Genomic DNA, 25,821 nt, shown 5'->3' on the forward strand with positions numbered 1-25,821 from the left:
GAGAAAGAACAGCGGCCAACAGTCGAGTGTTTGAATCTGGGTATGCGTAAACAGAGTGGATCCGAAGCTGATCGTAGTGAGCGAGATGGAGTGTAGAGATAGGAAGGGGCAGTTTTGTGAATACATCTAAAACATAGAGTGCTGATCTTGTACTTTATTCAGTGTGAGACAGGGAGCCAGTGGAGATGTTGCAAAAGAGGAGTGATGTGCTCAGATCTTTTCTTCAGGGTGTGGGTTCCTTTCCTGCTGTTGCCTTTTCTCCCAAGTTTGACTGGAAAATCAAACTGAGCATCTAGTCATTTGGACGAGACGATAAACCGAGGTTCTGTGTTACACCACGCACATGGATCGGCGCACTGAAAAAGAAACCTTGGCAACAAAAGTAATTTCCTCTGGCAAAATTCTGTGGAAGAAATCCACTCTGATAGGTACAGCAAATAGGTGTACGCTTGAACTCAAGGCCTGACTAAGCTCGTTGGGGTTATGCTGCTGGTCAGGCATCTGTCTAGCAGATGTGGTGTTGCATGTATGGATTTGTCCAAACACAGTGACGTCTCCTTGAGAGACTGAAGCTGAAACTGAAGTGACAACTACTGCTGTTATCACTACTACTACTACCACCACTCCTGAAAATGGAGTAGAACTGCCTACACGGTGAGGGTGAAAATGTTCATACATGTTAAAGCGCACTTGTGTACATGCGAGTGAATGTAGGAGTTGCAGCCCACGAATGCAGAACAAGAGGAAGAATATTAAAAAAAAAAAAAAAAAAAAAATATATATATATATATATATATATACACACACACAGACCAAGTTTGTATATATACAAGTGAAGGTGGCAGCCACAGCCCATGAACAAGAAGAAGACTATTACCACTACTGCTGCTGCAACTACTATTACAACTGCTTCTGCTGGAACTACTACTATTATTACTGCTGCTACTACTATTGCTGCTGGTGCTGCTGCTACAAGTACTGCTGCTGCTACTACTACTGCTGTGACTGCTACAACTATTACTCCTTTTGTTGCTCTTGCTGCTGCTGCTACTGCTACTACAAATACTACTTCTGCTACTTTTGTTGCTGCTTCTTCTGCTGCTACTGCTGTTGATGTGACGATGATGACAGGTGCTGCTAATGCTTTATTGTTATTGCTCTTTGATACTGCTGTCTGTCAGCATGACTGTTATTTGTATTTGTATTTGTATTTCTTTTTATCACAACAGATTTCTCTGTGTGAAATTTGGGCTGCTCTCCCCAGGGAGCGCGCGTCGCTACACTACAGCGCCACCCATTTTTTTGTATTTTTTCCTGCATGCAGTTTGATTTGTTTTTCCTATCCATGTGGATTTTTCTACAGAATTTTGCCAGGAACAATCCTTTTGTTGCCGTGGGTTCTTTTACGTGCTTTAAGTGCATGCTGCACACGGGACCTCGGTTTATCGTCTCATCCGAATGACTAGTGTCCAGACCACCACTCAAGGTCTAGTGGAGGGGGAGAAAATATCAGCGGTCGAGCCGTGGTTCGAACCAGCGCACTCAGATTCTCTTGCTTCCTAGGCGGACGCGTTACCTCTAGGCCAACACTCCATGTTGTTGTTTCAGGTATCAGAGTTCTGGACGGCCCAATGACAGACAGCCTGGAAGCGGAAGCCTTCAATAAAAAGTTTGACATCAACGCCATCTACAGCTGCAGGTACCGGAAAAAAAAAAGAAAAGAAAAAAACAAACTCTTTCGCCACCATAGGCGACTTAAATCGATCTGACAGTGCACCGTGATAGGCGACTTCAGTTGACATCACATTGTGACGGGCACAGTAGCCGAGTGGTTAAATCGTTGGACTGTCAATCTGAGGGTCCCGGGTTCGAATCACGGTGACGGTGCCTGGTGGGTAAAGGGTGGAGATTTTTACGATCTCCCAGGTCAACATATGTGCAGACCTGCTAGTGCCTGAACCCCCTTCGTGTGTATATGCAAGCAGAAGATCAAATACGCACGTTAAAGATCCTGTAATCCATGTCAGCGTTCGGTGGGTTATGGAAACAAGAACATACTCAGCATGCACACCCCCGAAAACGGAGTATGGCTGCCTACATGGCGGGGTAAAAATAGTCATACACGTAAAAGCCCAGTCCAGAATATATGCGTGGCGTTGAAGGGGTTAAGTGACCAAAGCACTGTATTTTTATTGCCGCGCAATGTACTGGTTGACAGACTGCTTGTCAAGCCACACGTATGACCTCTCTGTTCCAGTTGGGGACCTGACGACGATGGCAAAACTGTGGACGGACCCCATATTCTGGCTGCTGTGAGTTTTTTTGTTTCTTTTTTTTCAGATTTGTGATGTAGAAGGAATTGTATTGTATTGTGTTGTGTTGTAGTGTTGTAGTAGGAATTGTGTTATGGTGTTGTAGAAGTAATTGTATTGTGTTGTGTTGTGGTGTTGTAGAAGGAATTGTATTGTGTTGTGTTGTGGTGTTGTAGAAGGAATTGTATTATATTGTGTTGTGTTGTAGAAGGAATTGTGTTGTGTTGCAGAAGGAATTGTATTGTGTTGTGTTGTAGAAGGAATTGTATTGTGTTGCATAGGCCCCACGTCCAGCTTATATCACAGATTGACGTAACCTTACATTTGGGCCAACAGCAAAGTGAGAGCTGTTTAATCAATGGTTTCTCCATTACAATGGGAAGTCATTTACAGCTTAGTCTTTTGTGAAGGACTATGACTCTCAAACTAGGAGGTAAAACTGCGCTGGCTCTTAGTGCTGCAGCCTTGGGGGCTAGGCGGCCTCTGGGAACCATCCCAACGCTGACTGTCCTAAAAACTACTTGGCCAAGAGAGTGGGGATGTAACTTGGGCAAGACACTCTCCACTACGATAAAATTATATCTGAGATTGGGACGGTAGTTGCCTCCTCTGCTGTTCTGGTGGTCATTGTGGGACAAGACTGACTGTTGTGTTGTGTTGTGTCGTGTTGTGTTGTGTTGTGTCATGTTGTGTCGTGTTGTGTTGTGTCATATTGTTTTGTGTCAGTGTTGTATCATGTTGTGTTGTATTGTGTCGTGTTGTGTTGTGTTGTGTTGCATCGTGTTGTGTTGTGTCGTGTTGTGTTGTGTTGTGTCGTGTTGTATTGTGTCGTGTTGTGTCGTGTTGTGTCGTGTTGTGTTGTGTTGTGTCGTGTCGTGTCGTGTTGTGTCATGTTGTGTTGCATCGTGTCGTGTCATGTCATGTCGTGTTATGTTGTGTTGTGTCGTGTTGTGTCGTGTTGTATTGTGTTGTGTTGTGTCGTGTTGTGTTGTGTTGTGTCGTGTCGTGTTGTGTTGTGTTGTATTGTGTCGTGTTGTGTTGTATTGTGTTGTGTTGTGTCGTGTTGTGGTGTATTGTGTTGTGTCGTATCGTGTTGTGTTGTATTGCGTCGTGTCGTGTTGTGGTGTGTTGTATTGTATTGTGTTGTGTCGTGTTGGGCAGTTGCCTCCTCTGCTGTTCTGGTGGTCATAGTGGGACAAGGTTGACTGTTGTGTCGTGTTGTGTTGTGTTGTGTCATGTTATGTCGTGTCATGTTGTGTCGTGTTGTATTGTGTCGTGTTGTGTCATGTCGTGTCGTGTCGTGTTGTGTCATGTTGTGTCGTGTCATGTCGTGTCGTGTTGTGTTTTATTGTATTGTGTTACTTTCTTTGTCACACCCCCCCATGGAGATGCCGGGGGGTCTTTCAGTATCAACAGCATCCCAGCCTTCTGGAAATTCTGTGCTAGAAATTTCCTCTTTTCTGTCGCTCTCTTTGTTTCTGCCTTTTTTTCTTCCTTCACTGTTGTCTCCTTTTTCTGCCTTCCCAGTCCATTCCCCTTTCTTTTTTCAAGCAAGCCTTAACACTTTTTTGTCTCTTTTCCACAGTCTATGATGTTTTTTTTAATTTTTAGTGTGTGTGTTTTTCTCTGTGTTTGTATAATTACTCACAAATTGCATCGCACACAAAAGGGAAAACAGTTGTCCAATGAATTCAGTCTTTTGATAAGTGGTTGTTGTTTTTTTCTGCTACGACTCTGATTGTTAATTCATTTTCTGTCTGTTGTTGTCAATCAGAAAGCCATGAAATATGGCATAGAGTTTGGTCGCCACGGCTACGGCAGCATATTTGTCGTTGCTAGCGGCAACGGGGGCAGCAAACAGGACAACTGCAACTATGACGGCTACGCCAACTCTATCTACACTGTCACCATTGGTAAGCTGTCATGATTTTAAAATAAATACATCATTTAAAAGAAAAAAAAGAACAAGAGAGGCAATGCCTTCAAGACTCACTTGTGATACACTTTAAAAAAAAATCCAAGCTTTTTATGTATTGAGCATAATTTCAAAATGTAATGTTTAAGATGAGAAGATCAGTTTAAAGCGAATTAAGTCCCCTAGCATTAATTACAGAGTAATTTCCGTCTTTACTATCTGCACTAAAACGTTTGCAAAATAAATAAAACTTCCATGCTTAGCAAAAGAAGTTCCTGTTTGAACAGAAAATGATAATAATGACTGCTCTTGTTGTTGGGTCAGAATATCAGATCAAAGTGCCAAGTTTAGAGAATACAAAAAATATAAATATAACAGCAAATGCAGTTTGCATATAATTAGGCTTCATTTTTAATTTTTTTTTGTGCCCATCCCAGAGGTGCAATATTGTTTTAAACTAGATGACTGGAAAGAACTGAATTTTTCCTATTTTTATGCCTAATTTGGTGTCAACTGACAAAGTATTTGCAGAGAAAATGTCAATGTTAAAGTTTACCACGGACACACACACACACACAGACAACCGAACACCGGGTTAAAACATAGACTCAAGTGAGTCAAAAAAGAATTTATGCTTGGCATGTTTGCAAAATAAATTGGTTTTTTTCGTTGTCTCATTCTCTTTCTTGTTTTCTCTATCCAGTCTTTCTGTTCCGTTTCTTCCTTTCGCTCTTTTACTGAAAGAGGTGGCACAATGGTTGAGATGCTTATCAGCCAGTACAGTGTCCTTGAGAGTCTGAGTTTGAGTCCTGGTCTTGACGGGCGCAATAGCCGAGTGGTTAAAGCGTTGGACTTTCAATCTGAGGGTCCCGGGTTCGAATCTCGGTAACGGCGCCTGGTGGGTAAAGGGTGGAGATTTTTACGATCTCCCAGGTCAGCATATGTGCAGACCTGCTAGTGCCTGAACCCCCTTCGTGTGTATCCGCAAGCAGAAGATCAAATACACGCGTTAAAGATCCTGTAATCCATGTCAGTGTTCGGTGGGTTATGGAAACAAGAACATACCCAGCATGCACACCCCCGAAAACGGAGTATGGCTGCCTACATGGCGGAGTAAAAACGGTCATACACGTAAAAGCCCACTCGTGTACATACGAGTGAACGTGGGAGTTGCAGCCCATGAACGCAGAAGAAGAAGAATCCTGGTCTTGCCCTTTCTCCCAAGTTTGGAAAATCAAAATTAGCATCTAGTCGTCGGGATCTTACTTGCTTACTGCCCACTGCGCCCTCTGGCGTGCAGCACAGCAACAGAGAACCGCCACTCTCGTGGCCAGTCCCTGAATGCATACCCCAGGTGTGTATGAGCGACATGGTTTGGTCGTCTGTTTTCAGGGCCAGTCTCTGAATGAATACCCCAGGTGTGTATGAGCGACATGGTTTGGTCGTCTGTTTTCAGGGCCAGTCTCTGAATGAATACCCCAGGTGTGTATGAGCGACATGGGTTGGTCGTCTGTTTTCAGGGCCAGTCCCTGAATGCATACCTCAGGTGTGTACAAGCGACGTGATTTGGTCGTCTGTTTTCAGGGACAGTCTCTGAATGCATACCTCAGGTGTGTACGAGCGACATGGTTTGGTCGTTTGTTTTCAGGGCCAGTCTCTGAATGAATACCCCAGGTGTGTATGAGCGACATGGGTTGGTCGTCTGTTTTCAGGGCCAGTCTCTGAATGAATACCCCAGGTGTGTACGAGCGACATGGGTTGGTCGTCTGTTTTCAGGGCCAGTCTCTGAATGCATACCCCAGGTGTGTACGAGCGACATAGCGTGGTCGTCTGTTTTCAGGGCCAGTCTCTGAATGCATACCTCAGGTGTGTACGAGCGACATGGGGTGGTCGTCTGTTTTCAGGGCCAGTCTCTGAATGCATACCTCAGGTGTGTACGAGCGACATGGTTTGGTCGTCTGTTTTCAGGTGCCGTGGACGAGTCCGGTGCCATGCCATACTATGCTGAGGAGTGTGCCTCCATGCTGGGAGTCACCTTCAGTAGCGGTACTGCCAGTAAACGTGACATTGTAAGTGTGTGTGTTTGTGTGTAGGGGTGGGGCAATGTGTGTAAGTGTGGGCGAGTGTGTGTAAGTGTGTGTGTGTGTGTTTGTGTGTGCGCGTGTAGGGATGGGACAATGTATGTAGTTGTGGGCGAGTGCGTGCGTCTGTGTGTGTGTGTGTGTGTAGGCGCCGTACCGAGATTCGAAACTGGGACCCTCAGCTTGAAAGTCCATGGCTTTAATCACTCGGCTGTTGTGCCCATTGGCACTGTATAACTTAGTGTCCATATCTTCATGATCTGACCTGTGGATAGGCGTTGTACAAGTATCTGTTTCATCATGATCTGACCTGTGGATAGGTGCTGTATAAGTATCTGTATCATAATCGTGTGACCTGTGGTGCTGTATAAGTATCCGTATCATCATGATGTGACCTGTGGCACTGTATAAGTATCCGTATCATCATGATGTGTCTTGTGGCGCTGTATAAGTATCTGTATCATCATCATGTGACCTGTGGCGCTGTATAAGTATCCGTATCATCATGATGTGTCTTGTGGCGCTGTATAAGTATCCGTATCATCATGATGTGACCTGTGGCACTGTATAAGTATCCGTATCATCATGATGTCTCTTGTAGCGCTGTATAAGTATCCGTATTATCATGATGTGTCTTGTGACGCTGTATAAGTATCTGTATCATCATCATGTGACCTGTGGCGCTGTATAAGTATCCGTGTCATTGTGATGTGTCTTGTGGTGCTGTATAAGTATCCTTATCATCATGATGTGTCGTGTGGCGCTGTATAAGTATCCGTATCATCATGATGTGACCTGTGGCGCTGTATAACTATCCGTATCATCATGATGTGTCGTGTGGCGCTGTATAAGTATCTGTATCATCATCATGTGACCTGTGGCGCTGTATAACTATCCGTGTCATCATGATGTGTCTTGTGGCGCTGTATAAGTATCCGTATCATCATGATGTGTCTTGTGGCGCTGTATAAGTATCCGTATCATGATGTGACCTGTGGCGCTGTATAAGTATCCGTATCATCATGATGTGACCTGTGGCGCTGTATAAGTATCCGTATCATCATGATGTGTCTTGTGGCGCTGTATAAGTATCCGTATCATCATGATGTGTCTTGTGGCGCTGTATAAGTATCTGTATCATAATCGTGTGACCTGTGGCGCTGTATAAGTATCTGTATCATCATCATGTGCTTTGTGGAGCTGTATAAGTATCCATATCGTCATCATGTGACCTGTAGCGCTGTATAACTATCCGTATCGTCATGATGTGACCTGTGGCACTGTGTAAGTATCCGTATCATCATGGTGTGTCTTGTGGCCAGGTGACGACCGACTGGAGACAGAAGGGCAGCACAGGCTGCACAGACAGACACACCGGCACCAGCGCTTCGGCGCCTCTGGCGGCAGGCATGATCGCTCTCATGCTGGAGGCTCAGCCGTGTCTGACGTGGAGAGATGTGCAGTACATTATCATCATCACCTCCGTTAAGGTGAGGGAGGGTGGTGGTGGGGGGGGCTAGGGGAGTGTATGTGTGGTTGTGGGTGTAGGTGTGTATGTGTGCGTGTGTGTATGGGGTGTGTGTGTGTGGGGGGGGAGAGTGTTTGTGGGTGTGTGTGTGGGTTTGTATGTGGGCGGGGGGGGGGTGGGGGTGGGGGGGGTGTGGGTGTGGGTGTGGGGGTGGGGTGGGGAAGGTTGTGCGTATGTGGAGATGTGTGTGTGTTTGTGAATGTATGTGTGGTGGGGGGGTGTTTGTTTGGGTGGTGTGTGTGTGGGTGTGTACGTGTGTACGTGTGTGTGTGTGTGTGTGTGTAAGTGTGTGTGGGGGTGGGGGGATGTGAAACAGCATAAAGATTTTTGTTTGTGCTCGAAGACCAGATGGGTTTACAAGACACAGTTGCAATGAGAATGTGTGTGTGTGTGTTAGTGTGTGAATATGTGTGTGGGTGTGTACATGTGTGTGAATTTGTGTATGTGAGTGAGTGTGCGTGTGTATGTATCTACGTGTGTGTGAGTGAGTGGGAGAGAATGAGAGTTTGTGTGTGTCTGTCTGTGATGTGTATGTGGAGAAATGCGCAGTTTATCATTATCGTCTAGTTTGTTATGATGGGGTGCGTGGGAGGGGGAGTGTGTGTGTGTGTGTGTGTGTGTGAGCATCCGCATGTGCTTGTATATATCTGCACAATTGCAATTGATGCTAGAAAAAATGGCTTCTGTACTGGACACACATGCACACACACATGAACGCACACATTTTCACACACTATTCAGTACAACACCTCAGTACAAATCAATCAGTACAGCGCAGTACATTGCAGTGCATTGCAATGCAACTCAATGCAGTCCATTTTAACTCACTGAGTATGGCCAGTCCTCTCTTCTCCTCTACACAGACCCCTCGGATGTCCAGTGGGTGTCTGAATGACCCAACCTTTAGCTTCCGCCGTCAGAACTGTGGTATTCTTTGTCAACATTCACGTCTTCAGTATAAGAGCGTTCTGCTTGCAATATTTTGATGATGGTAATTGGGATAAAACGCTGTTAACGTCGACTCTTTCACCATTCGTATGGAGAGAGTTAATACTGTACAATACTGCACAGCACTGCATGACATGTCACTGTACAACCCAACCCAACACAACATGACACGACAGGACACAACACAACACAACATGACACTACACAATGTGACACGACATGGCATGACACAATACAACACAACACGACATGTAATGACAAAACTCAACATGACACAACACTACACAATTTGACACAGCTCGACACAACACGACACAGTATGACACGACTCCACTTGACACAACACAGTTTGACATCACATGACACAACACAACACAATATGACTTGGCATTACACAACGCAATAGGACGCGACTGAACACAATATGACATGGTACGACACACTATGCCGTGACACGACACAGTACAACACAACACAACAAGACATGATACAACACAATACAACAAGAGATGACACAACACAATACGACACAATATAATATGACATAACATGACACAACACAGTATGACACAACACAACACAACACAGTGTGACTTGACATGACACACAACACAATCCAACAAGACACGACATGACCCAGTACGACACGACATGACACGACACAATTTGACATGACATTGACAGAACACATTACAAGACATGACACAACACAATACGACACAACAAGACGCAACACAGTTACGACACGAGAAAACACAACACAGTATGACACGACACGACATGACATGACTCAGTGTGACTTGATACGACACAACACAACACAACACATGACATGACACGACACGACACGACACAAGCCATTAAGGACCTTGAGGCTGGTGTGGTGCAGATTGACCGAGACCTGGCCCACTGGCAGCAGAACGGAGCGGGACTGGAGCACAGCCACAAACACGGCTTTGGCCTCATCAGTGCCTGGAGGATGGTCAACGCTGCCCGGGTAATCCTTCGCTGTGCTCTGTGTGTGGCTGTGTTGTGTGTTGCTGTCTGTGTGATGCTGTAGTGTGTTGTGTGTGGCTGTGTTGTGTGTGGCTGTGCTGTGTGATGCTGTGTTGTGTGATGCTGTAGTGTGTTACATGTGGCTGTGTTGTGTGTGGATGTGTTGTGTGTGGATGTGTTGTGTGTTGCTGTGCTGTGTTGTGTGCTGTGTGTGGGTGTGTTGTGTGTGGCTGTGCTGTGTTGTGTGTCGCTGTGTTGTGAGTTACTGTGTTGTGTTGTGGTTGCTGTGCTGTGCTGTGTGTTGTGTGTGGCTGTGCTGTGCTGTGTGTGACTGTGTTGTGTGTTGCTGTGTAGTGTGCGGCTTTGTTGTGTGTTGCTGTGTGATGTGTTGCTGTTCTGTTGCTTTGGCCTCGTCAGTGCCTGGAGGATGGTCAACGCTGCCCGGGTAATCCTTCGCTGTGCTCTGTGTGTGGCTGTGTTGTGTGTTGCTGTGTTGTGTGTGGCTGTGTTGTGTGTGGCTGTGTTGTGTGTTGTGTGCTGTGTGTGGGTGTGTTGTGTGTGGCTGTGTTGTGTGATGCTGTGCTGTGTGATGCTGTGCTGTGTTGTGTTGCTGTGTTGTGTGCTGTGTGTGGGTGTGTTGTGTGTGGCTGTGCTGTGTTGTGTGTTGCTGTGTTGTGAGTTACTGTGTTGTGTTGTGGTTGCTGTGCTGTGCTGTGTGTTGTGTGTGGCTGTGCTGTGCTGTGTGTGACTGTGTTGTGTGTTGCTGTGTTGTGTGCTGTGTGTGGGTGTGTTGTGTGTGGCTGTGCTGTGTTGTGTGTTGCTGTGTTGTGAGTTACTGTGTTGTGTTGTGGTTGCTGTGCTGTGCTGTGTGTTGTGTGTGGCTGTGCTGTGCTGTGTGTGACTGTGTTGTGTGTTGCTGTGTTGTGTGCTGTGTGTGGGTGTGTTGTGTGTGGCTGTGCTGTGTTGTGTGTTGCTGTGTTGTGAGTTACTGTGTTGTGTTGTGGTTGCTGTGCTGTGCTGTGTGTTGTGTGTGGCTGTGCTGTGCTGTGTGTGACTGTGTTGTGTGTTGCTGTGTTGTGAGTTACTGTGTTGTGTTGTGGTTGCTGTGCTGTGCTGTGTGTTGTGTGTGGCTGTGCTGTGCTGTGTGTGACTGTGTTGTGTGGCTGTGCAAACCCAGACACGAATTCCAATGTACCTTTTATTTACCTGTGTGCTAGCTGAATCGGTAGCGTAAGCATCACTGACTTGAAGTTGTGTACCTTGTGTAATGGAGAGAGTTACCACTCTTTACTATATGTTAATCATATCGTCTCCTGGCCTCATTATTTGTTAATTTTAACTCTCAGTACCTTCTTGCTGGTAGCTCTCTTCAATGTAGATACTTTATTCAATGTCTTCGTCATCCTCACAAATGTCGAAACCTTCAGTTTGAAGCATTCCAATCACTTCAGCAGCAGTAAAAAGCTGCCATCGTGATCTAGTTTGCTCCAAAAATTTCCACTTGTATCTTCTGCGATGCCATTTTCGATACGTATGCAGATTAGCTTGTCATGTGGGGTACCAAGGTCAACGACTGGCCAGCGAGTGTATAGTCATGGTAACCTCACGAAGAAACTGTCCATTCGACCCTTGACACGTTCACAGTATCTGGTGTAGCTACGATTGTTATGCTACTCCATGAGGAAAACGTGGAAGAAATTTTAATTGTCGAAACCGCTATGGCGCTCCGTCGTACGGACCGCTACTTTACGTCAGGAAAGCTATAGCGTCCCATCGTTTGGAGTGAGTTAACTTGTTTTGGACAGTGTATGACAGCACACTGATGCACTGTTGGGTGGTTTCTTCAGGTGTGGCGGAGTGTACCCTGGATGACATCGTACTCGGAAGAGGAAACGGGTAGCTGGGATGTCCCGCATGGTTCACACCTTCCCTTGATCGTCACCCGAACAGGTAGGTCTCACCTGGTGGGTGGGTCGTCAAGTCACACCGCACTGCGCTTTTGATCTGCCCTTTTTTGTGGTCGACGGAAAAGCGGTGTTATAAGAATTATGATGATGGTGATGGTGATGATGACAAAAATAATGATAATTATAATAATAATAATAAGAGGAAGAAGAATGATGATGACAGTGACGGTAATGATTGTGATAACAATAGCAACTACAGCAGCAACAACAATAATAATGATGATAATAATAATAATAACAATGATAGTAATGTTAGTGATTATAATAATAATGATAATAATAGTCATGATAATATTAGTCATGATAATGATAATTATGATAATGAATAACAATAGAATGATAGTTATAAATAATTTTTGGATGCACTGTACACACACACACACACACACACACCACACCACACCACACCACACCACACCAAATGTTGGCTGCACACATTTTTATTTATAGTTTGACAAATTTTGTTGAAATTATTAAAATCTCATTCACAGGCAGTGACACAATCAGGTTGTTTATCAGCTTGACATTGTTTAAAAAAAAAAAAAAAATTTACATGTTGATTGCAGGCAATGGGGTCATTATTGCCATCGTAGTTGGGTTGTTGTTTTTTTTGTTTTTTTAAAATCTTTTAAATGATAATTGAGGTGTGGCTTACATGCTGTGACTCATGTTTTGTTATTGATAGTTTTTATTATTTTTGTTATTTGTGTCTGTTTGATACGTTTTTTAAAAATAAAAGTGATTTAAGGCTGTGACTCATTATTGTCAATTATTAGTTCTTTTTGATCTTTAAAGAAATAATTTCATTGTGGCTTATGCACCGTGAACCATTTATGTAATTGATGGTGTGTTTTTTTGTTTTTGTTTTTTTAAATTTTCTTTTAAAGACATAGGTTAAGTGTTGGTCACATTCAGTGACCAATTTTTATTATTCATGATTTTTGTTACCACCATTTAAAAAAAATATTTTAATCAACAAATTGACTGCTGGTTACACGCAGTGACCCATATTTGTTCTTGATAGTTTTGATTACCTTTTTTTTTTTTTTTTTAACAGATATTATTCATAGTTTTTATGATTTTTTTTAGAAACAGAAATTAATGGTTACATACAGTGACCCATTGATATATTTTTTAAAATAGTTTTTTTATGAATGTTCAGAAATCAACTGTTGGATGCAAAAAGTGACCCTTTTTTATATATATTTTTAAACACTTTTTTTTAAAAGTTATTTTTATTATTTAGATTTTTTTATGAATGTTGTTTAAGACAGAAATCATCTGTTAGTTACATATAGTTACCCATTTTTATTATTAATAGTTTTTTTTTTATTACTTAAATTTTTTTATAGAAATTATTGATATTTTTTATGATTTTTGTTAAAGACAAATTAACTGTTGCTTATATGCAGTGACTCATTTTTTTTTTTATCAGTGTTTTTTTTTAATTTTTAATAATTTTTATGAATTTTTTTCTTTTTTAAGACAGAAATTAGCTGTTGGTTACATAGAGTGACCCAGTTTTGTTATTAATAGTTTTTTTTTATTACTTAATTTAAAAAAAAAATCATTTGTTTATAGCTTTTTATGACTGCTATTGTACAGTAACACATTTTTGTTATTTATTGTTTTCCTTAATACTTACTTTTTTTTTCTCTCTCTCTCTCTTAGTTTTTTTATGAGCATTTTTAAAGACCTGAATTGAAACCGTTCGTGACGTGCAGTGACCTTGAAGGACATCTCGGGCTACAGTCTCTACATGTTGGAGTACGTCCAGGTGACTTTGACCTTGACCCACCCTTTCCGCGGGAAGCTGGCCATCCATCTGCTCTGTCCCAGTGGTACCCGGTCTGAGATTGGTGCTCCCCGTCCACATGACAAGTGAGGAATCAGTGTGTGTGTGTAAAGTGTGTGTGTAGTGTGTGTGTGTGTGTGTGTGTGTAGTGTGTGTGTGTGGTGTGTGTAGTGTGTGTGTAGTGTGTGTAGTGTGTTTGTGTTGTGTGTGTGTATGTTGTGTGTGCTCCGCATGACAATTGAGGGATCAGTGTGTCTGTAGTGTGTGTGTGTGTGTGTGTAGTGTGTAGTGTGTGCGTGTGTAGTGGTGTGTGTGTGTAGTGTATGTGCAGTGTGTGTGTAGTGGTGTGTGTGTGTGTAGTGTGAGTGCAGTGCATGTAGTGTGTGTGCAGTGTGTTTGTTTAATGTGTATAGTGTATGTGTCTTGTGTGTGTGTGTGTGTAGTGTGTGTGTGCATTGTGTGTGTCATGTGTTTGTTGTGTGTGTGTGTGTGTAGTGTGTTTGTGGGTGTGTGTGGTATGTGTGTAGTGTGTTTGTGTAGTGTGTCTGTGTGTGTATGTGTGTACTGTGTGTATGTGTGTAGTGTGTATGTGTGTGTGTGTGGTGTGTGTGTGTGAGTGTGTGTGTGTGTAGTGTAGTGTGCCTCTGTGTGTGTGTAGTGTGTGTGTAGTAGTAGTGTGTGTGTGTGTGCACGTGTGTGTGTGTGTGTCTGTATGGTGTGTGTGTGAGTGTGTGTGTCTGGGTGTGTAGTGGATGTGTGTGTAATTAGAGTGTGTGTGTGTGTGCATGTGCGTGTGCGTGAGTGTGTGTGTGTGTGTGTGCATGCATGCATGTGTGTATGTGTGTGTGTGCGTGTAGCGTGTGTGTGTGTGTGCATGCATGTGTGTATGTGTGTGCGTGTAGCGTGTGTGTGTGTGTGTGTGTGTGCGTGTGTGTGTGAGTGTGTGTGTGTGTGTGTGTATAGTGTGTGTGTGTAGTGTGTGAGTGTGTGTTTGTGTATAGTGTGTGTGTGTAGTGTGTGTGTGTGTGTGTGTAGTATGTGTGTGCATGCATGCTTAGAGTTGCAGCCGTGAAGGCTAGTTGGCCTTTAAACCAATGCAGACTGTCCTAAAACCCTCTTGGCAGAAAGAGTGGGGAAGTAACTTGAGCATGACACTCTCGAATTTATCTAGCCTAGATAGTTTGGACAGCAGTTAGTGTAACTTTGGCAAGACACTCCCCACTATAACCAGATTCTGGCCCAGATAATCAGGACAGCAGTTTGTGTAACTTTGGCAAGACGCTCTCAAATTTAACCAGATTCTCGCTCAGATAGTCAGGACAGCTGTTGATTTAATTTGGGCAAGACACTCTCGAATTTAACCAGATTCTCGCCCAGATAGTCAGGACAGCAGTTGCTGTAACTTGGGCAAGACACTCCCCACCATAACCAGATTTTAGCCCAGATAGCTGGTACAGCAGTTGACGTAATTTGGGCAAGACGCTCTTCACTGTATCGAGATTCTGGCCCAGATAGTCGAGACAGCTGTTGCTGTAATTTGGGCAAGACGCTTCCCACTATAACCAGATTCTGGCCCAGATAGTCAGGGACAGCTGCTGTCTCTGTATCAGTTTCAGTTTCAGTAGCTCAAGGAGGCATCACTGCGTTCAGACAAATCCGTATACGCTACACCACATCTGCCAAGCAGATGCCTGACCTGCATCGTAGCCCAACACACTTAGTCAGGCCTTGAGAAAAAAAAAGTAAATAAAGAATAGATAAATACATAAAAAAGAATTACTACTAATAATAATAATATGTACAAGGTGCAAAAACTTGATGAAGTCAACTATAAGCGTACAGAAAAAATAAAAAATAAAAATAACTAAATAAATAATAATAATAATAATAGTCATAATAATAATGATAATAAAATATAGCTGCTGTCTTCTGTGCTGTTGTGAAGGTGATGGTGAGACAGGACTGACCACGCCGCACATGTATTAGTTGATGTCTGTCCAACACGGTTTCGTTTTCACACGCACATGTTCCAGTGCCACAGAGGGTTTCAAGGACTGGACATTCACCACCGTCAGGTGCTGGGGAGAGCCGCCCACAGGGCAGTGGACACTGGTCATCAATGACACCTGTGAGTCTGCCTCACCTGTCTGTCTGTCTGTCTGTCTGCCTCTCTGTCTGTCTCACCTTCTGGTTTAAACAGTATTTTATTTGGAACATGTCACAATACAACACAGATATCGATGGCAGGAATACAAGAAAATCTTACATAAAGTCCTGTCCTGATACATGTACATACTGAATATGTGACGGATGTTATCATAGCTGGAAGTTAACTCTCTCCATACGAACGGTGAAAGAGACGATGTTAACAGCGTTTCTCCCCAATTACCGCCATCAAAATATTACAAGCGGAAGGCTCTTACACCGAAGAGGTGAATGTTGACAAAGAATACCACAATTCTGACGACGGAAGCTAAAGGTTGGGTCATTCAGACACCCACTGGACATCCGAGGGGTCTGTGTAGAGGAGAAGAGAGGACTGGCCGTACTGAGTGAGTTAAGACGTGAACATACATGAGTCTCACCTTCTGTGTGTGTCTGTCTGCCTCACCTGTCTGTCTGTCCGTCTCACCTTTTTGTCTATCTCACCTGTCTGTCTGTCATTCTCACCTGTCTGAGCTGTGTGTCTGTACCTGTTTGTTTCTGTGTACATCTGTTTGTATGCACAAATGTGTGAATGTCTGTATGCTTATTGTAGGTCCCCACATGAACCCCTCTTTTCGAATGATGATCTACAGAAGTAGTGCATACAATATTTGATTATTGATATTTTTTTTTTGGTCCTAATTCCGCTTCCCCCGTCCCGTCTCTCACACACACCCTTCCAGTATTATGTTTTTTTCTTTCTGCAGTCACTGACACTCACCATCTCCACTTTACATTTTGTACTCTATCTTTTCCACATTCTTCTCTCCCTCTCTCTCTCTCTCTCTCTCTGTCTCTCTTCCTTTCTTCCAAAACGTCTGTATGCTTGCACGCTTGCTTGTATGTTTGCAGGCATGCATCTTTGTGTATATGCAGATACTGCGTGCATGTGCGCATGCTTAACTCACTCAGTACGGCCAGTCCTCTCTTCTCCTCTACACAGACCCCTCGGATGTCCAGTGGGTGTCTGAATGACCCAACCTTTAGCTTCCATCGTCAGAATTGTGGTATTCTTTGTCAACATTCACCTCTTCAGTGTAAGAGCCTTCCGCTTGCAATATTTTGATGATAGTAATTGGGGTGAAACGCTGTTAACGTCGTCTCTTTCGCAGTTCGTATGGAGAGAGTTAAGTATAAATTTCTATGCATGGGTATATGTTTGCAAGCATGAACATGTATTCTGTGTATTTGTTATCGTTATCAAAATAAAATGAAATGAAATGAAATAGAATAAAATAAAAGCCATAATTCTTGTTCCATTGTGTCAATCAGTACCGGCAGACAGTCCGTTACCCATGGGCCATCTGTCAAAATGGCGTCTGACGTTGTTTGGGACTCCCATGACCACCGACGAATTTCAGAAACGCAGAATGTGAGTAGACTTGGTGATCTGCTGAAACATTCACTGATTACGTGACTGGTTTCCGTACAGCAAGACTTGACTGACTGACTGACTGATTGACTGATTGATTGCTTGATCTGAAATAAGAACATCATATCAGAAACCATTGAATGATTGGTTGACCTGAAATAAGAACATCATATCAGAACTGATTGACTGACTGGTCGATTGATATTCTGAAATAAGAACATCATATCAAAATCAATTGATCATTGATTGATTGATTGATTGATTATCTTACTTGAATTTTAAAAAAAAAAATCATCATATCAGAATTGATTGACTGACTAATCAATTGATCTGAAATAAGAACATCATACCAGAATTGATTTATTGATTATTGATTGACAAATGATTGATTGATTGATTGATCGACTGACCAGAAATAAGAACATCAGATCAGAATTCATTATTTGATTGATTGATTGAATGATTGATTGACCTGAAATAAATCAGATTGGAATTGATAGACTGAGTGGTTGATAAAGTAAGACAGCTGTGGTTGATAAAGTGAGACAACTGTGGTTGATAATGTGAGGTAACTGGTTGATAAAGTGAGACAACTGTGGTTGATAAAGTGAGACAACTGTGGTTGATAAAGTGAGGCAACTGGTTGATAAAGTGAGGTAACTGTGGTTGATAATGTGAGGTAACTGGTTGATAAAGTGAGGTAACTGTGGTTGATAAAGTGAGGTAACTGGTTGATAAAGTGAGGTAACTGTGGTTGATAATGTGAGGTAACTGGTTGATAAAGTGAGGTAACTGTGGTTGATAAAGTGAGACAACTGTGGTTGATAAAGTAAGACAACTGTGGTTGATAAAGTGAGACAACCACAAGTGGTTGATAAAGTGAGGCAACAGTGGTTGATAATGTGAGGTAACTGGTTGATAAAATAAGGCAACAGTGGTTGATAAAGTAAGACAACAGTGGTTGATAATGTGAGGTAACTGGTTGATAAAGTAAGGCAACAGTGGTTGATAATGTGAGGTAACTGGTTGATAAAATAAGGCAACAGTGGTTGATAAAGTAAGACAACAGTGGTTGATAAAGTGAGACAACTGTGGTTGATAATGTGAGGTAACTGGTTGATAAAGTAAGGCAACAGTGGTTGATAAAGTAAGACAACAGTGGTTGATAAAGTTGAGACAACTGTGGTTGATAAAGTGAGACAACCACAAGTGGTTGATAAAGAAAGACAACAGTGGTTGATAAAGTAAGACAACCACAAGTGATTGATAAAGTAAGACAAGTGTGGTTGATAAAGTGAGACAACTGTGGTTGATAAAGTGATACAACCACAAGTGGTTGATAAAGTGAGACAACTGTGGTTGATAAAGTGAGACAACTGTGGTTGATAAAGTAAGACAATCGCAAGTGGTTGATAAAGTAAGACAGCTGGATGGTAAAGTAAGACGACCACAAGTGGTTGATAAAGTGAGACAACCACAAGTGGTTGATAAAGTAAGACAACTGTGGTTGATAAAGTGAGAAACTGGTTGATAAAGTAAGACAATCGCAAGTGTTTGATAAAGTTAGACAACTGTGGTTGATAAAGTAAAACAACTGTGGTTGATAAAGTGAGACAACTGTGGTTGATAAAGTAAGACAGATGGACAGTTGCACAATAGGAATTGTTTGACTGATTAAGGGTGTGATTTATTTGTTGTGTTTTTGGTGTGAGTGTATGTGTGGGTGAATGTGTGTGTGTGTGTCCGTGTGTGAGTGAGTGTGTGTGAGTGTGTGTGTGGGTGAATGTGTGTGTGTGTGTCCGTGTGTGAGTGAGTGTGTGTGAGTGTGTGTGCGTGTGCATGCATGTGTGTGTATATGTGTATGTACATACATATGGGGCTGTGTATGTCTATATACGTGTGTGTGTGTGTGTGTGTGTGTGTGAGTGTGTGTGCGTGTGCATGCATGTGTGTGTATATGTGTATGTACATACATATGGGGCTGTGTATGTCTATATACGTGTGTGTGTGTGTGTGTAAGTGTGTGTGTGTGTGTGTTATCATGTACATGAACAGTCACATGCGTGTGTTTGAGTGTGTGTGTATACATGTTCATGTATGGTGTACTTGCATGCATGAGCACGTACCTGCGCGCATGTAACGGTTGTTGCAGGGAGGTGGAGAGGGCGATGAGTGGGGAGTACCTGGGCGCCAACTTCACTCCCCCCTGTGATCCCCCCCCTGTCACCACACCCCCCTACATCCCCCTGTCTCAAAAAACTCTCAAGGTGGGTGTGGCTGATTGCCAACAACGCTCTTCTCTCATGTGGCATAGCTTGTCTTTCTTTAGCATCAATATCAGTATCAGTATCAGTATCAGTAGCTCCAGGAGGCATCATTGCGTTCGGTAAAATCCATATACGCTACACCACATCTGCCAACAAGCAGATGCCTGACCAGTAGCGTAACTCAACGCGCTTAGTCAGGCCTCGAGAAAAAAATAAAAAATAAAAAAATTAAAAAATTAAAAATAAAATAAAATAAATAGATAAATAAATAAATATTAATAACAAAATAAAATAAATGAATAAATAAATAAAATAAGATAAAATAAAATAAAATAACATAAATAAATAAAAATTAATAGATAAACATGTGATGAACATGACGAAAGCAACATTACCACCATTGCCTCTGTCTTCTCATAACACATCCTCCCCTTACTTTCTTTAGCATTTGTGTATATGTGTGTGTGTAGGTAGGTAGGTATATTTATGTATGTATGTATGTACGTATGTGAGTATGTTTGTCATCGTTGACCTCCTTCCGTCTCGAGAGACGATGGCTGCACCAGAAATTTAGTTACTGCTGGGCGTTGCACTTCCTGCTGTGGCTTTGTAGACTGATGCTGGAGTGGCAATCTCTACTGCATGTGGGACAGATATAGGTAGATGCTGCTTGGTTTACAGAGTTTGACTTGCGTGTGGCTCTTTTTCTCCTCAGCGAGTCAGTGCGGCTTCTCTCTGCTTGTTTCACCCCTCTCTGAATGGCAGATTTCAGGGGTCCACATCAGTCCACAAGGCTTTCCCAGGACTGCATTTCAATACCTGTACTTCTCAGGTCCCGATTGCATACATCTTTGAATCTCAGTAAGGGGTAGCCTTGAGACCTAGATTCCTCTGATAGTTTGCCGTACAGCAGATCTTTTGGAATGCAGCCTTCAACCATTCAGTGAACACGACCGAGCCAGCGAAGACGGCGTAGACTCAGAAGGGTGAAGACAGTTGGCAAGCCTGCATGCTCAAGCACTTCAGTGTTTGGGATCTTGTCCTGCCATCGGATTCCAAGAATGTGTCTGAGGCAACGGAGATGGAAACTGTTTAGTCTTTTCTCTTGAGTGGAATAGCACAATAGAAAACTGACTGCACAGTAGAAAACTGACTGACAGACTAATAACAATTTTGACCGACGAAAGACACCCACTACATGATGACATTAATAGCAGAAGGTCAGACATAAGTCGTAGGTTCAGAGCTCCACGCTGAACATCTCGCTACATTCATTCATTCATCCCTACAGCCATTCGCGCACACAATCAAAACATCCAATACACTAACTCATGAGTGAACCCTCCCACCCCCCAAGCCCCCTCGCCACAGCAACACCTGAACTTCACCAGCAGACGAGTGCATGGTAGCAGACATTATGCGTGCATGTGGGATTCAGCGGATGAGCACGGGCAAGCATTTCTCTGTGTGTGTGATCGGAAGTGATTTTTAAATATTTTCTTATTTTACTTGGATTTCATGTATCTTAATGTTAATGTACTAATTTTATTGGAGTTACATATGTTATGTGCATGCATACGTGCCTACATCCATGTGTATGTGTGTGTGTGTGTGCATTTTACTTATATATACGATTTATTCCCTTGATGTTTTTATTAATGTATTGTTGTACAATACCTTATGGTCTTAACGTGTGTGTGTGTGTGTGTGCACGCATGCATGTGCATGTGTGTGTGCGTGTGTGCGTGTGTGCGCGCATGTCGTTTTTAGTAATATGTACCCCTTTTTTTGTTGGATGTTTTCATTTGTAAATATTGTTGTGCAATACCCTATTGTCATAACATGAGTATGTGTGTGTGCGGAGGGGGGGTTAGTCTATCGTCAGCTATTGGGAATTCTTATTTGACTAGTTTTAATCTCTTCTTATGTTGCGCACGATGATTTTATGCTAGTGTTTACAACGAGCCTGTGATTGCACAACTTAATTTTCATGTGGATTAATAAAGTGTTTTTGATTTGATTTGATTTGAATATGTGGTCCATGTTTTACTTGAGTAGAGTAGGGTGCTTAGAATGCAAGCTGTGTACTAGCGTCCAGGCCACCACTCAGGGTGCAGGTGGAGGGGGAGAAAGTACTGGTGAGTGTGGGATATTTGTTTGTTTGTTTGTATTTCTTTTTATCACAACAGATTTCTCTGTGTGAAATTCTCCCCAGGGAGAGCGCATGGCTACACTACAGCGCCACCCTTTTTTTTTTTTTTTTCCTGCATGCAGTTTTATTTGTTTTTCCTATCCAAGTGGGTTTTTCTACAGAATTTTGCCAGGAACAACCCTTTTGTTGCCGTGGGTTCTTTTACGTGCGCTAAGTGCATGCTGCACACGGGACCTTGGTTTATTGTCTCATCCGAATGACTAACGTCCAGACCACCACTCAAGGTCTAGTGGAGGGGGAGAAAATATCTGCGGCTGAGCCGTGATTCGAACCAGCGCGCTCAGATTCTCTCGCTTCCGAGGCGGACGCGTTACCTCTAGGCCATCACTCCACACCAGTGTACCAGTGCACTCAGATCTTTTCACTTCCTGGGCGGACACCTGACCGCTAGCACACAATTCCACTAGCTTCCCCCAAAGTATAGTTATTGTGTTTTTTATACAGATAATTATACAGTGCCTATCCTCAGTCAGATCCCATTGTATGTTTTTTTAATGTCTCGTTATGGATATCCATACAGTGCCTGTCCTCGATCAGAGACCAAGCTCTAAGTCTGTGTGCTTTACAAACTCCTTGTCGTTTGCGCAATGGGCTGCCTACCTGGGTAGTGCGGACTGAGAGCTGCCTCTGGGCGCTCATCATTGGTTTCCTGTGGCATTCAGTCAGGTTTCACATGCACACACACACACATTCTTATACAGGTATACAACCTTTTAGGTGTATGACCGTTTATTTATTTTTTACCCCACCATGCAGGCAGCCCTACTCCGTTTTCGGGGGTGTGCATGGTGGGTATGTCCTTGTTTCCATAACACACCCGAACACCAACATAAATCACAAGATCTTTCATGTGCATATTTGATCTTCTGCATGGGTGTACACACACAAAGGGGGAGAGGGATTCAGGCACTAGCAGCTTGCACATACGTTGACGTGGGAGATGGGGGAAAATCTCCAGCCTTTTCCCACGGGTTCAGGTGCTAGCAGGTCTGCACATACATTGACTTGGGAAAATCTCCAGCCTTTACCCACGCCAGGCGTTTGTGTGTTGCAGATTCTGTTCCTGGCCAGCGTGTTCTGCGTGGTGTTTGCGCTGTACGAGACCATGGAGTACATGCTGTGTTACGGCGAGGAGAAACGCCAACAGGCCCAGGAGACCCAACAAGCCAGGAGCTTCCAGCGAGCGAACTCTGACCCTACCTCACCTGAGACCGCTCGTCTGCTGACCGACAACAGCAACGACCGGGACACAGACTGGCTCAGACTCTCGCAGTCGGCCTTCGAGGAGGATGAGGACGACGACATGTTTCTACTGGACTCTGGGATCGCCACTCAGATGCGTCAGGGGCGTGGCTTGGGCCGGCGTGGTGGGCCAAGCTCTGCGAGAGGGGAGAGGATTCCATTGTCGTCGCTCAGAACTCCGCCCAGACCACCCTCGGCCAGTGAGAAGCAAGAAGACACTGGAACTCTGTCGGAAGCCTCCCGTCCAACAGCAGCTGACGGAGGCTCTGGTGCTGCCCAAACAGTTCCAGATCTGACGAACGGGGTTGAGTTTGGTGCTTCTGGATGGGACGAGGGTCATCAGCTCCACTCTGCAGCCTCAGGGTCACGCCCGGTGGGCAGCCCTGATCAAGAGACTTTCCCCAAAAATAGCATCTTGCCGGAGATGTGGAGCGTGTTGACGAGGGGTGGGGAGTCTGACAGTGACAGTCAGGACGAACTGTTCAGTCGTGGGTCTGGGTCCACTGTGGCTCTTTTAGGCAGTGACGGCAAGAAGCCGCACAGATGATGGGGGGTGAATACATATATAGAGGACCTGTTGTTAACCCTGTTCCGTTTCCATAGGGAGAGATACGTTTTTGTTTTGTTGTAAACTATGCATGGGGGATTTTTAACATGGAATGTGATGATGAATTGTTGTTTGTTCTGCTGGGTTACAATGCCATGTTTGATATATCATGAAGATTTGTGATATGTAAATATTCCTTCTTTTTTTTTTTTCTTCTTCTTTTTTTTTTTTTTTTTAGATGAAGAGATCATGATGAAATCAAGGACTTTTTTTATGAGCGGATTATGAATTGGGAAATAGGTCATGAATACAGGTGCAGATTTATCCATGATTGAAGATACAAGGCAAGCCCCAAGCACCCAACCCTACCCACCCACATCATCGCCCTGGACAAAAAAAAAATTGTGTGTTTTAATAAATTGTTTGATAGTGTGAGTGAAAAAAAAGAGTAATGAAAAATCAGTAATGCCCATTATTTGGGTAAATACGAAATGTGTTTCTATAATCATCAGGATTCTGACATGAATTATTGCATTTTTATGAATCATGTTTTTGGCATGACGACATGAAGAGGATCAAGACAGTGACAGGTCTGTGTGTATGTTGACTTCAGTGGAAAAAAAAACCAAACCCAAAAGGGCTGGCTCACAAGATACTGCTGGGATGGAATGACAGATCTCACCCACTCTCAGGAGAAACTTTTGACACATTGACCACAGTTGTTACACTTACTACTACTACTACTACTACTACTACTGCTACTATTACTACTACTACTGTTATGAGTATTACTACTGTTATTATCTTTTTGATGAATTGAATTTGTATGTTGTTGGCCACATTATGAGAATTATACACTGGGTTTGTTTTGGGGGTTGTTGTTTTTTTCTGCCCTCCTCCCACGCACCCTCTTTCTCCCCTCCTCCCACGCACCCTCACCACCAACACCCCCTACCCATCTCCTTCCACCCCAGCACCCTGATCTAAAGCTATGCTCATACTAAGCCCAGCCAGTTGCTGACAGCAGCTGCCTGAGAACCGTGATCACGCCGTTCTTTCTCTGTCTCTGGACCCTGCGATTGGAATGAACTTCCTCTTTCGCTTCGTCAAGTCTCCACACTCAGCTCTTTCAAGTCTGGCCTTGAAACCCACCTCTTCCCAAAATAGCCTCTTTTGCCTGCCTTCTTCCGTGTCTTTAGTTTCTACAGTTTTAGAGTTATGTATGCGTGTGAATGACTGGTGTGTGTGAAAGCGCTTTGATTTGTCTCTGCACAAGACGGGCGCAATAGCCGAGTGGTTAAAGCGTTGGACTGTCAGTCTGAGGGTCCCGGGTTCGAATCACGGTGATGGCGCCTGGTGGGTAAAGGGTGGAGATTTTTACAATCTCCCAGGTCAACATATGTGCAGACCTGCTTAGTGCCTGAACCCCCTTCGTGTGTATATGCAAGCAGAAGATCAAATACGCACGTTAAAGATCCTGTAATCCATGTCAGCGTTCGGAGGGTTATGGAAACAAGAACATACCCAGCATGCACACCCCCGAAAACGGAGTATGGCTGCCTACATGGCGGGGTAAAAACGATCATACACGTAAAAGCCCACGAGTGAACGCAGAAGAAGAAGAAGAAGAAATCTCTGCACAAGATTCAGCGCTATATAAATACCATTATTATTATTATTATTATTATTTTGCACTTTCCTGCCATGTATGCTGGCAGAAAGAGCTCACACTGGCTACCAGCCGTCTCCAGCCAGCTTTTTGATTTGTGGCGTGCACACAAATGACATGGATGGCTGGTCCAAGGGACGGAACTCTTCAGTGATACAGGTGGCATGAATCCCAATGATATTTGTTTCTACCATCTGGAGAGCTGATGGCAACTGGCTGTGTCTGACTGGAGTGTGTTACTGTGTCAGGCTGACGGGAACTGGCTGTGTGTGACTGAAGTGTGTTGCTGTGTCAGGCTGATGGCAACTGGCTGTGTCTGACTGAAGTGTGTTGCTGTGTCAGGCTGACGGGAACTGGCTGTGTGTGACTGAAGTGTGTTGCTGTGTCAGGCTGATGGCAACTGGCTGTGTCTGACTGAAGTGTGTTGCTGTGTCAGGCTGATGGCAACTGGCTGTGTCTGACTGAAGTGTGTTGCTGTGTCAGGATGATGGCAACTGGCTGTGTCTGACTGAAGTGTGTTGCTGTGTCAGGATGATGGCAACTGGCTGTGTCTGACTGAAGTGTGTTGCTGTGTCAGGATGATGGCAACTGGCTGTGTCCGACTGAAGTGTGTTGTGTGTCAGGCTGACGGGAACTGGCTGTGTCTGACTGAAGTGTGTTGCTGTGTCAGGCTGACGGGAACTGGCTGTGTGTGACTGAAGTGTGTTGCTGTGTCAGGCTGACAGCAACTGGCTGTGTCCGACTGAAGTGTGTTGCTGTGTCAGG

The 25,821-nt window shown here is 43.7% G+C and overlaps 1 protein-coding gene across 1 annotated transcript in view; it reads left to right on the forward strand.

Annotated features, from left to right (window-relative positions):
• The window catches only part of LOC143291440 (proprotein convertase subtilisin/kexin type 7-like), a 38,951-nt gene extending 15,137 nt beyond the window's left edge, over nt 1-23,814 (forward strand). Inside the window, exons 7-18 of the mRNA XM_076601303.1 lie at nt 1,609-1,699; nt 2,258-2,312; nt 4,087-4,225; nt 6,196-6,296; nt 7,631-7,798; nt 9,674-9,781; nt 11,628-11,730; nt 13,472-13,628; nt 15,576-15,670; nt 17,020-17,119; nt 19,272-19,386; nt 22,653-23,814. Of these exons, the coding sequence (XP_076457418.1) occupies nt 1,609-1,699; nt 2,258-2,312; nt 4,087-4,225; nt 6,196-6,296; nt 7,631-7,798; nt 9,674-9,781; nt 11,628-11,730; nt 13,472-13,628; nt 15,576-15,670; nt 17,020-17,119; nt 19,272-19,386; nt 22,653-23,387 (1,967 nt within the window). The 3' untranslated portion in view covers nt 23,388-23,814. The remainder of the gene's footprint in view (nt 1-1,608; nt 1,700-2,257; nt 2,313-4,086; nt 4,226-6,195; nt 6,297-7,630; nt 7,799-9,673; nt 9,782-11,627; nt 11,731-13,471; nt 13,629-15,575; nt 15,671-17,019; nt 17,120-19,271; nt 19,387-22,652) is intronic.
• Nucleotides 23,815-25,821: the final 2,007 nt, after the last annotated feature.

Source organism: Babylonia areolata, chromosome 17, assembly GCF_041734735.1.
Source record: "Babylonia areolata isolate BAREFJ2019XMU chromosome 17, ASM4173473v1, whole genome shotgun sequence".
In the NCBI taxonomy this organism is placed as follows: Eukaryota; Metazoa; Mollusca; class Gastropoda; order Neogastropoda; family Buccinidae; genus Babylonia; species Babylonia areolata.